This window comes from Cydia pomonella, chromosome 27 (assembly GCF_033807575.1).
Source record: "Cydia pomonella isolate Wapato2018A chromosome 27, ilCydPomo1, whole genome shotgun sequence".
NCBI lineage: Eukaryota > Metazoa > Arthropoda > Insecta > Lepidoptera > Tortricidae > Cydia > Cydia pomonella.
The window spans coordinates 5,358,431-5,371,227 of NC_084729.1; the positions used below are offsets into that span (position 1 = coordinate 5,358,431).

The 12,797-nt window shown below is 37.1% G+C and overlaps 1 protein-coding gene across 19 annotated transcripts in view; it reads left to right on the forward strand.

Annotated features, from left to right (window-relative positions):
* The window catches only part of LOC133532400 (titin-like), a 42,854-nt gene that overhangs the window by 9,583 nt on the left and 20,474 nt on the right, over window positions 1–12,797 (forward strand). For 18 of the 19 annotated variants that reach the window (XR_009801693.1, XR_009801694.1, XM_061871027.1 and 15 more), the window contains exons 4-7: window positions 7,899–11,586; window positions 11,779–12,243; window positions 12,325–12,445; window positions 12,625–12,715. Coding sequence is in view for 17 of the 19 variants with exons in the window: in XM_061871027.1 (XP_061727011.1) it covers window positions 7,899–11,586; window positions 11,779–12,243; window positions 12,325–12,445; window positions 12,625–12,715 (4,365 nt within the window). In the remaining 2 variants the exon portion in view is untranslated. Of the gene's footprint in view, window positions 1–1,795; window positions 1,923–7,898; window positions 11,587–11,778; window positions 12,244–12,324; window positions 12,446–12,624; window positions 12,716–12,797 lie in introns of those variants that run through there. The other variant, XM_061871033.1, reaches the window with a different exon arrangement.

Here is a 12,797-nt window from a genome sequence, read left to right on the forward strand (position 1 = left end):
GGGGGTTTTTGGGGGTATACAATCGATCTAGATTAGTCTTGTTTGGGAAAACGCGTGTTTTCGAGTTTTCATGCGTTTTTCTTTCGACGCAGAATATGGTCGCTAATTTCGTTTTGCCGGCCGCTGTCCGTCTGGTCCAGCGGGTTAAGACGCGGACTGCTAAACGAGTGTTACGGGTTTGAATCTCGCCCGGTGACTAACTTTTGTTTTTTTTTTATATGTTCAAGTTTATATATATTTTTTTAATTTTTATTGTTTTAGACAAGTTTAATTTAGTAAAAAAATGTAGTTAAGATTATCACCTGTAGACCACCTTATTACAATAAATAGTTATAACCGAGCAAAGCTCGGTCGCCCAGGAACTATTTATTTATTTATTATTATAAACATAGTACATACACACGTAGAAGATACGAACTGTCAACTGCCGGCCTAGCCAACGAGACAATCGCTGTCGCTACGACAACGAAACGCTTTGTGTCTCTCTATCACTCTTCTATATTAGTGCGACAGTGACAGTTGCGTTTCGATCGCTACGGAGCGTAAGCTATTTGCACGTTGGCTACGCGGCCTGCTGGCCTAGCCAACGTGACAATCGCTGTCGCTACGACAACGAAAAGCTTTGTGTCTCTCTATCACTCTTCTATATTAGTGCGACAGTGACAGTTGCGTTTCGATCGCTACGGAGCGTAAGCTATTTGCACGTTGGCTACGCGGCCTGCTGGCCTAGCCAACGTGACAATCGCTGTCGCTACGACAACGAAAAGCTTTGTGTCTCTCTATCACTCTTCTATATTAGTGCGACAGTGACAGTTGCGTTTCGATCGCTACGGAGCGTAAGCGATTTGCACGTTGGCTACGCGGCCTGCTGGTCTAGCCAACGTGACAATCGCTATGGCTACGACAACGAAACGCTTTGTGTCTCTCTATCGCTCTTCCATATTAATTCGAGAGCGACAGTTGTGTTTCGATCGCTATGGAGCGTAAGCGATTTGCATGTTGGCTACTCGACCTGACATTTGTCATTTGTTGTTGATCACCTAACTGTCAACAGTGTCAAACCAAGAGTTGTGACGTCATCAGAATCTTCCATGGCGTTTTGAATTAGGTGGCGTGAAGTGTGAAAATATATTTTAAATTCAATATTTACAAAAATATGTTCATGTTGGGTACACTAACAACTTATACTTAAAAACTGTAGGTAGTTTAATATGTACTTATAGTATTGTTGGTATAGCGGCGGACTGGTATTCCGGTGTCGCGAGTAACGAGTTGGATTCTCACCCGAAACAATGAGGGTTTCCACTTTCGTTAAAAATAAAGCAATGAAAATACATTGTTGTTTAATTGCGTAGTTGAAGCCACATTCAATACGAATTACAACGTAGACTAATTTAGTATATATACATTAACAATGGCCTAACGATATAGTAATCAATTCAAAGGACAAATTCCCGTAGTACTACTAATACACGATCTAAAGAACAGTCTAAAAGGTACTTCAAGAGAAACCCTTTAAGTCTAAAATACAACGACAACAAGTTTTAAAAATATAACCCAATGCCAACACATCAATAGCTGCCAATGGTCAAATTAATCGATTTTCGATTTTAATTTAGTTTCGCGACTAACTTCACTCCGTGCGGTGCAAAACTCAAAAGAGGTTTAGTTAAAAATGCCATAGGAGGGATACGTTCATTGGCGGGAAACATTTATTTTTGACAGTTAAGGAAGTGCCGCCATCTTGAATTCTGATCGGACAGAAGTTAGCTCCAGATCGTGTCCTTCCTTTATAAACATCTTGAAAGAGCGCGTAAGTTTTTCATTGCATTTACGATTTGTGTTCCGAACGAAGTTATAACAGTATATTTATTTTAAATTTGGCTGGTCGAAATGAAGTTTTACCTGGTCTATAAGGATAAGTAAGCATTGATTTTGTTTAGTTTTTGTTCGGATTTTGTAAAGAAATATTGTTGTGATAGGTTAATAATGTGCCATAAAATATTTCACTCTGTATAATGTAGTCTGCTCGTCTAAAACTTCGTCATTGTAATTTCACTTTCAAACAATAACATAAATATTATATAACTACTTAGTATTTTCCATAAATCCTATTTGATTAACATCAACCCACTAATAATAATATTGGACAGTGATATTCAGGATTAAAAAAACTAACAACGGTTGGTAACAATATTTTTCATTACACTTGCTTGAAAAAGATCTTATTTCATGCGGAGAGATGCCTTCAATGCCTAACCTGTCAAAGAATGACAATATGGCGGACGACTGTTTGAAATATCACCGTATTTAAGAATTATTTCGCTTAAAATATAGTTTTTTCTTCGCAAGTGTGATGAAAAACATAGTGTGTAACTCCGGGGGTAAGAATATTGCTAATTCAAGTCTTTAATGCACTCCATCCTGCGGCTTTAATGCATCTAAAAACCTCGTTTGCAATATTTCACTTACCCCCCTCGTTGCACAATATACTATTGCAGTTTAGGCATTTATTTGCGAAAATATGAGGAGTAGAATCACGAAGAATTAAAGCTACTAAAAGTGTTACTTACATTTTTGCATTAACATAGTAATCAGTGCTGTAGCTCTAGGCGTGGGCGAAGCGGGCCCTCGCCCGCGGCCTCGCACCCTCGCACGGGGGCCCCGCGGGAGTCAAGCTTTGGGGATACACATTGAAAGAAAAGGGCCTCGCAGACTTTGCTTACGCCTAGATTAGTGCACGCTGCACGCTGAACCACTTGTACATATAGTCTGTCAAGCAAAGTATGTCAGTAGCAATGTACAGCAAAGTGAAATAGGGCAACACTCAAAAAGCAGTATTGCGTTGGTATTGCGCTAAGAAAAGCAGCAATGTACATCGAACCAAAACATATTATTATTATAACCTCAAATTTTACAAATATTTACGATCAACGAGCGTGATTGTATATTGTAGGCACCTTGACTTTGCTTAAGTTCATGCACAAGCCTATTTAATATATTGGTATTTAATGGTCACAGCAGAAATTTCTCTTGAAATATCAACGATTCAGAATATAAACAAACATGATGGCTGTCATTCACTATCCACATTCCACAGATAAAACCAGATGACACGCGATTTTGGAATTATTCGAAAACAGTGTTGCTAGCCCGCGATTTTTCAAATTTGCCGCCTTTTGCTACTGACAAGATTTGCTTGACCAAGTATAGTAATCTCACTTTACACACCAGCAAACTTGGAGGATTTAACAACTGGAGTCGCCTTTCAGAGCTTACCTCTTTGCCGAAATCCTCGGCCAAGGGTCATGTGTATTGTATGGACAGACGTTTATCTGACATGGCTATTTGCATGTTTCATACAAATAGCCATACATTTAACGTGCCCCTCCCCTGCAAATATCGGCTTACTGTTTTATCCCTTTTGCAGGCCCCACCAATCTACAAGGTTTTCCCAAAAAATCCAAATATATTCCAATTAATCCAGCTTTGACGATTGAAGACAAGAAACATTTCCAGAAACTGCAATCTAATTTGAAACTTAAATCGCAATGCTAAAGTTGAAATTGTAATGGCGCGTATGTGGTCGATAAATCGTACTATGCCTGGAAAAGGGTTATACAGAAACTTAAAACAAGGCGTCTCCAGTTGTTAAATCCTTCAACCTACTCTTTCTATCGTCGTCCAGTCTATAAAACGTTCTCAATAAAGAATTTATTTTATGCGGTCCTTACGCAGAAATCCCAAACTAAAAATATTGTCCTTCCTTGAATATGCTTGCGTAGGACGAGGCTAGAGTCTGACCAGCGAGTACTTACTTAAAAAAATTCTTCATATGGCAACTTTTTTTCTTATCAAATAAACCGCATTTTCAAGCTGCCATTTTATGTAGAGTAGAGGCAAGGAGAACAATCTCTTATGGGAGAACTGTTGCTAAAGTGTCCAGCTGTAAATAATAGTTCGAAATCTCTCCGGTAGCACATGTATGACATGACCTTAAGACATTATTGACAGAGTGAAGTGCGCTGTCAGTAATTTTGTATTTTTTTTTCTAAATCAAAAAATTGTTCGCGATGTATCGTGGCGCCACCTATTTAAGGTTTTTTGATGGGTACTTTTCATACACATAGATTGTTCTCCTTACCTCTACCCTCCATATGTCATTTAATTTCATCATAGATGGTAGCATCGTATAGATGTGCTATACCACGTGCGCCCGCAAGGGACAGAACAAATGCAACGCGACAAAATTAAAAACACGTTCTAACATTCCTGACAACATACCTAAAAACATCTACCTAATTTGGTCGGGTTTAAAAAAAATTTAAAAACGTTTACGTCACTTAGGACTTTTTAGTAGTAGGCAGAAAGGAAAACTGAGACTATAACAAGAACAAACAATAATAGCGCTTTCTCTGCTTCTCCTCCTGAAAGTGCCATAAGAGCATCTCGTTCGGTCATGTCCCCCGTCCCCAATTTCTCTATATTATTGTGCCTCTATGTATTAATCGTTCTCTTATATTGTCAGTTTGATTGACTTGTGTATTTTTAAGAAAGGAATAAAACATAAATTAACTAATTGAGGCTCATTGACATATATAGCTAAGGACGGGCCTTACGGACAATAAGAATGGGGCCAGTACAGCGGTGTCACGCACACGAATTCGAGCCAATCGTGCAGTTTAACGCCACAACGCGATTGGTTGATGAGTTCGCGTCACGAGCACGATTGGTCGCAACTAGTTGCGTTAGACTGCACGATTGGCTCGAATTTGTGAGTTACACCACTGAACTAGCACCATTCTTAGTTCCCGTCCCGTCCTTAGATATATATGTCAATTATGATGCTTATATAATTTTATGAATAAGGGAGGGTTAGCATTTTCTTGTTTAAGTGTTATAAAACACCTTTATCGTGAAGTCAGCTGCAGATAGGGTTGCCATCTCTAAAATTTGGAAACCAGGACAAGACGCGTGAAAACCCCGGATTTTAGAGTCCAGAACCCCGACACGTCAACAGGTTTTTTTAAACAGGTTGTGCGTGTGTCGCGGGCAGCCTAACTACAAATGAAGTCCTCCCCGGACGCTCCCCGGACGCCCTCTAAACTAGGACAAATCCGGGGAAACCCGGACGGATGGCAACCCTAGCTGCAGAGATAATTGACCCCCCTCCCTGCATAGAAATTTGTTTGCATGGGGGTCAACTGTCTTTGCATCTACTGTTCATTAATTATCTAATTTATCTGCTTCATTTTCCACTAACGCTATAATTTTTGTATAGCTATTAATACCTAACACCTTGCTCTATTTCTATAATTAACCCAACTTGAATTAATCGTTATTTGGCTCAGTACAACTCTAAAGAGTGTCATATTCATATACAGTTATTATGATATCTTCTCTACAATGAGTTCTGAAGATATTAGTGAAGTGTCGTTGCTAGCTATAGTGATATCAAGATATTATCGGAGCGACCATTTCCTGGTACAGTATTCATAATAATTCATAAGAGAAACAATAAACAAATAAGAGCCTCGGTAGAGTGAAAATGGTATTTTGTACCATTTGGCGTTGAAACTCTAGGTCCATGGGGTCCCAGCGCGCACAAGTTTTTTGGAGAAATCGCGAAACGTCTGGTGACCGAAGAGCAGGCGGCTTCCTCGCACAACGTGTCAGTATTGCGATACAACGAGGAAATGCCGCCAGCATCCTTGGTACAATGCCTCAAGGGCCTATTTTAGATATAAGCTAGTTATAGTAATCATCTGTATATATCCATTATGTATATTATTCATAATTGATTTATTATCTGTAGAACACGGGTAGATACAATAATGGAATATAATAATATAGAATCACCATGGACTTGTCATTAGGCGTACAAACAGTCGTACTTATTATCAGATACTTACTACTATTTAGTACATAAGTCATGCAAATCACAATACATTTACATATAAGTTAATAAGTTTTTGGCAAATATTTCATTTTTGGTAGGGTAAAGGCACCACTGCTCAGCCATGCACCAGTGGTCAGCCTTTCTTGCTTATTTTTTGCAAATATCAAAGTTTTTCAGATTTTCATGCCAAAAGTAGGTGTTATTATAGATTAATAAAGTATGAACTGAAAAGTAACTTAATTTTTAAAAGAATTGTTTAGCATAAACCACAACACTACTTCAAAGAAGTGCTGTCTTCTGACATGAAGGGATATGCCATATGCGCCATTTTTTTTGGAGCGTCACATGGTATTTTGATCAGACGTTAGCAGCCGAATTGTGATATTTTTTTAAAAGCATGTGCACTGCTTCACGTAATTAATGCTTAATTTATCTGGAAAAAGTAAAAAAATAATATAAATCCATATTAAAGTAACATTTTTAAGGGGGCTGCCTATTGGGAACTACTTATTTGTACAAAATCCAATAGTCAGCGTCCCCTGGCCGATTACTGGGTTTGAGGCAGTAATTTTAAGAGGGTCGTAGATCCAGAGGTTAGTCGATAGAGGCTGAGCATAGGTTTCAAGTTTTTTTTTATTTTCAAATGCAATGTAAGTCGTTAAATCAAGCACCTTTAAATATTTACATTATTATGACTTTATTTCATTGAAATACATCAAATACCCAGTAGTCATCCTGTGGCTGACCACTGGACACTGAGATCACGGAACTCGGAACCCAATAGCCAGCCGTTAAAATGGGATGGCTGTAGACTGGGTACTTAAAGGCTGTGTATTGGTAGACAGGGGGCTGATTACTGGCAAAAGGGCCCTTGCATTATATTTAATGAAATATTTCCATAAGCTAAATTAAATTACGTTTTATTCTGTATAAAAATTAAACTTTATTAAATTATTGATGAGTAAAAACATTCATAATTCTTATTGGTCAATTAGTGGGCAAATGAGACGTTCTTGAACATAGAAATTTCGTAAAAAGGCTGACTACTGGTGCCTTTACCCTAGAAGCTTTTATCGCTGACTGTACTTTTCTTTCCACAAGTAACTAATACTCGTCGAGACAATTCTAAAAACCTCAAACACAATTAGGTTACGTTGTTTTGTCACAGAGTTCCTATGGCCACCTTCTGTCTCTATCATCAGATCATCTCGATGGTACATGGTACCATAATATTGCATTGTCACCCGACTTTGAATCGTAAAGACTATCTCGGGCGATTGATGTTCGAAATGACATTAATGTCATAGTTTTCAATTATTTGGTTGAATTAAATGTAATGCCCGTGTTACAACAACGTTATATGCAAGATTTAATTACTTTTTATAAAAATAAAACAATATACAAAATTATTAAAAAAAATTGTTTGAAAATTAACTATGCCATTTAGTTTCCTTAAACGTACTTACCGATACCGCGGATTTAACGGAATTCAATAAAATACGGTGTATATGTTTTAAAATTTTATCATGTTAAAAACGGAAATAACTTTTTATGTATTTATAAAACAACCGTACAGACACATAAACATTTATATAAAAAAGATTGAAATTTTATTAAGGCCCCGTAGGTTCGTGTCCTTCTCTCACTCTCTGCGTGAGCGAGATGGATGTGCGTGCTCTGAACCGCGAATATCATGTTTTCTAATTTTAATTTGTTGTTCGTTTTTAAAAAGAAATAGGAATCTTTGAGCTCTCACAAAAATAAAATTGCGCATTTTTCGAAGCAATTTTTATATTTTTAGCTTATGTGCATAAATTGTTACAAATGTTTAAAGTGTGTTGTGTTGACTGCTAGAGAATGCCATGAGACATTAAGTCCGCCATTTGTCCAATTTTTAAGTGCAACTGTAAAAATAAGTAAATAAAATTGGAACCAGGCTCTCTGTTTCTTTCAGCCTTTTCACTTTAAAATTTTGACAACGTGTATTCTGTTGTTCCAGCGGTCTCTACGACCTGACGCTCGACGACTACGACCCGATCGACGACCCGTTAGACCAGGACGATTTCGACCAGCCCTCTCATCCGACTGAGGTATTCCAAGTACAGCAATTCGGTGACACCCCCCTCGACTCCAAAGAGCCTAGTCGGTCCCGCACTGGATCCCGGGGTAACCTCGACCGGAGGTCTCTTAGCGAAGGTCGCTGTGATCCGTACGAACAGAGGTCCTTAACTGAATCCCCTTACTTCCTCAACACCAAACCGTATAGACCTTTTTCCACTGAGCCTTCCCCAATCCCTCCTTTAGAGAAGCCTATTATTCTTAATCCTAATTACCATGATGAATTTGGCACATTTGATGATGGCCTTGAGCCACCTGTTGATCTTCCCAAAGTTGATGAATTTGCGGGGATCCTTAGTGAAAAAAGTAGATATAAACTCCCAATTTCAAAACAGTATGATCCTGATGGATCTAAGCTTAATAAAACGAAAGAAATAACGACAGTCACTAAGACCGTAGAAGAGAAGGTAGTAACAGAAGAGATAGTGACTAAGGAAGTGAAAGTTACTTCAGTAGAAGAAAGATTGGTTAAAGAGCAAAAGGAAGATGCCAAGTTTATGAAAAAAATGAAGAAGGATATTGATATGGATAAGATAGAAATGACTGCTACAAGCATTGTTGATGAGAGTATTGAGAAAGCTGTAACCGTAGCTGGTGAAATTAAAAAAGAAATTGATCTTGAACTGAGTGCTATATCCTCAGAATCTAAAACTAGCTCATCTGACATGGAAACTGTGGTCATGGCACCTGATAGAAAAAAAATTATCAAAGAGGTTAGTGAAATGAGTGAAACTGTTAAGAAAACTGATGATTATGTTGTTAAAAAGAGTGATGTTAGTGTTGCTAAAGAGGTTGCCAAATTTGAAAAAGATGACAGACAAATTATCATTGACGAACGTCAAGAATTTCGGAAACAGGAGTTACAAGAAACTATAGAAAGTGGTAGCGTGAGAAGGAAGTCACAAATGTATGATGGAGACGTTAAAATGGCAGATATGAAAGTCGAAAAGACATCTGTAGATGAAACTATAGAAAGTGGTAGTGTGAGAAGAAAGTCAGAAATGTTTGATAACGATGTGAAAAAGACCGATTGTAAAGTAGAAAAGAAATTTATAGATGAGACTATAGAAAGTGGAAGTGTACGAAGCAAATCTGAAATGTTTGATAAAAACGTTGAAATGAAATCTGTGGACGATGCCAAAATTGAGAGAAGGCAGTCTAAAAGAATATCTGACCAAAAAGATATTAAAGCAGTGCAATCGGCTCAGCACAAGCAAACATCTGAATTTAAAACAGAAAAAATCTCTACAACTACCGAGAGCGTACATAAATCAGACGAAAGCAAAACTAAAGAGGCTAAATATAGTACAGCTAAATTGCTAGCAGAACAGAGAGCTTATACTATTGGATTACAAACTATTCCTCATATAAGAGGTACAGTGCAATCAAATTATCATTATGATTTATTGCTCAAAACCTTTTTTATACATTTGACTGATGTCATGGTTGCTCTGTCCAGGTTTATTTTAGCTGAACCTGTATTGTCTAAGCCTTTAGAAACTAAACCAGAAGTTAAAAAAGAAGTAACTGAAGTTAGTCAAGTTGAAAGGGACGTAGTTTCTAATACGACAGTTGTGAAAGATTCTGTAATAGATCGTAAAAAAACTGAAAAGTTAGAAACCAAAGATTTGCAAATTAGAGAAAAAAAAGAGAAAGTTGAAAAAGTGGCTGACGTAATTAAACAAGATCACGTGAGGGAAGTAAAGCAGCATGAATATACGGATTACGTTCAAAAGATTCAACAAGAAAGTGAAAAAAGGGAGAAATGCATTTTGTCTGGTGCAGAAATGGCACAGTTAAGTGATAAAAAGTCGGGGGAATTGATAACTAAAATGGATGGAGTTATAACTGAATTCCAGACTAAAGCCGGTTTAGAGGAAGAGATTACTATGCAACGAGAAAGGAGGTCTAGAAGTAGAAGCAAAGTAGATGAAGAAATAGTGAAAGATGCCATGCCACAAAATGCACTTTCCAGAGTTGATATAAAATCCCAAGAGATTACTGAAGTAAAGACTACCAGTAGTGTCCTAGATTCAAAGGAGATGAAAACAGAAACAAAACATGAAAGTATAGACATTAAAAGAGAAACCAAACACGAAGCTAGTGGAGTTAGTAGTAAGAATGGTAAAAACACATACATATCTATATGTGAAGCTCATGTTTATACTAATAAAAATTCAATTTTTGATGAAATAGCAGAAATACCTGAAACCGCTTCAGTGGAAAGTATTAAGGAAACAAATATAGCATTAGAAGCTAACGAAGCAATGATTACAGAGCGCGTTGCTATAGAATCTCAATCTCAAATGAAACAAGAAGCAGAAGCTGTAGTCGAATCCCACGAAATTTCCAGCACCAAAACCGAGGAAGTTATTGTCCAAGAAAAACAAGTAAGCGTTCAAGAAACTGATGTCCAGAAATCTTTCATAGAGATTGAGAGTAACAAAGCGGCTATTATTGAAAAAGTAGACATAAATCAGCCAATCGTGGAATTACATGAGGATATTGTCGACAAGGCTGTTAGTGTCGAGATTAAAAATCAAATGAATATACAGGAAATTGAGACTTCTGAATATATAGATGAATTAAACGTTGTCAAGGAAGAATCAATAGAAATCACGGAATCACACGATATCAAAGAAGTACAGGTCTTGGAGGATATTTCTGTTAAAGCTAAGAAAGAATCCATCGACATTGAGGAAATTAAAGAGGAAACAATTCAAGATGTAAAAGAAAGTATATATATAATTGAAGAAGACGTAAACGTATCAAAAGAAGAAATTGTTTCAGTAAAGGAAGAAGCGATTGCAGTTCAGGAGGTAAAAGAAAGTGAATCTAATGTGAACATTGAGGATATCAAAGTTACTGAACAAATAGCTGTCGTTCAAGGAACTACCGAAATCAGTGAAAAGAGCCTTGAAGTAAAAGATGAATACGCTCAGTTAAAAGTTACGAAAGAAGAAATAACAGAATTAGAGGAAAACGTTGAAATTGACCAAGAAATTGAAGTTTATATTAAAAAATCTGTTCATATTGCTGAATCAGAGAATCAATACCAATCTTTCATTTCAGGAAGTTCTATACAGAATGCAGAATACGTACAAGAATCTTGCTTTACTGCAAGATCTACTGAAGACTCTTCTTTCACTTCCAGCGTTGTCCAAGAATCTACTTTCATGGCCAGGTCTACTGAAGATGCTAAAAAACAGCTTACTCTAGATCTGGATTCAAAGATTAAAAAATCTGACTCACAATCCTCAGTGAAGAGCACTATTAGTACCCCTACTCCATCCACTGTCCCTCCCACTCCACTCACAGATGAGTACGTCTTCCGACTCCAAATGCCCCTCCCCAAGCTAACTGGTCCTCCTGTCCCAAGATCCCCAAGTCCCCAGGATGAGGATCCTCATATTGTTAAAAAGAATTTGGTCCCTCATATAGATACTGAAATTATTGAGGAAGTAGTGTATGAAACTCCGCTTCCAACCCCACCTGAGGATAAATCTTCACCGCCAAAGTTTACTAAACCAGGGTTGAAAGGGGGTAATATAAAATACACATTTTTCAAGGTAAGTCTGAAAACTTATGCAGCGCTCTATCAAAGCTACCATGTTCGTGTTACCTATTTGACGTTTTCACGTTTTATATTATTTACATTATAAAATTAGAGAATATTCAGATTGAAATTTTGAAATAAGACTTTAATAGTAAAAAAACCTAATTTACCTGTACATAAACTAATATGCTTTTTGTGATATCAGGAGGAGATAAAAGAAATCGAAAGAAAGTCATCACTACTAGCCTCTGCTATCGACCAAACTATCAAATCAATTGAAGAGTACAAGGAAGAAGTAGGATTAGAAACCAACGTTGATAACCCTCTAGTTTACAACGGTTACGCCAAAGTTATAGACACTAAAGTATACAAAGATAAACTTGACGAAGTAAATATCGAAAAACAAATAGTCAAGAACACAGAAAACATAAACAAAATTGTAGAAAACAGAGCAAATTCTGCGGAAGATTTAATAAATAGGTTTCATCTTAATGGGATGCCAGTAAATGTGACTGTGACCCTTGAAAATAACGTGGCAAATTCAGTGACTGAAGCTATTGAAAATAAAATGGGAGAATCAGTAGAAAATGTTTGCGTAGACGGATATAGACCCGTGCCTTTCAATCCCGAAGATGCACCTCATTTGGAGAGAGTGGAAATTAGAATACCGGTAAGAAAACAAGTTGCTATAAAAGTTATATTTTTTGACGATACCAATTTAAAGCAATATTTATTTGCCAATCTTTTATAGGAGCCGATACCAACGGTAGACCCTGGCAAGGCATTTGTAGCAGAAAATGGCGAGATCATGGGTACACATCAGGGTATTGTAGACGGTTTAGAAGAAGCAGTAGTGGATGAAGAAATAGCCAGTAAGTAATCAAGACCAACGGATGTCTTCATGGATTGTCTTAGGGTATAACCTGTTAGTTTAATGAAATTAGGTAGAAATATTTACAATACAGTTTAAGAAATATGGAGAAAAGCAATCAATTAATTTAATCTAATGGTTATTTTTTTGTAAAAAACTAAGGTATTTTTTATGTTGCAGAAGACCTAGGCAAACCTGGTATGACAGAAGAGAAGATCGCAGCAATAATATCTGGAGAATCAGAGATGCTAAGGGAGGCGCACGTTATGGGGTGAATATATTTCTACTTCATTGTATTTCATATTTCCATTAGTTACTGAAGACGATGTGATTCAGCCATTTTGAAGGTAGAC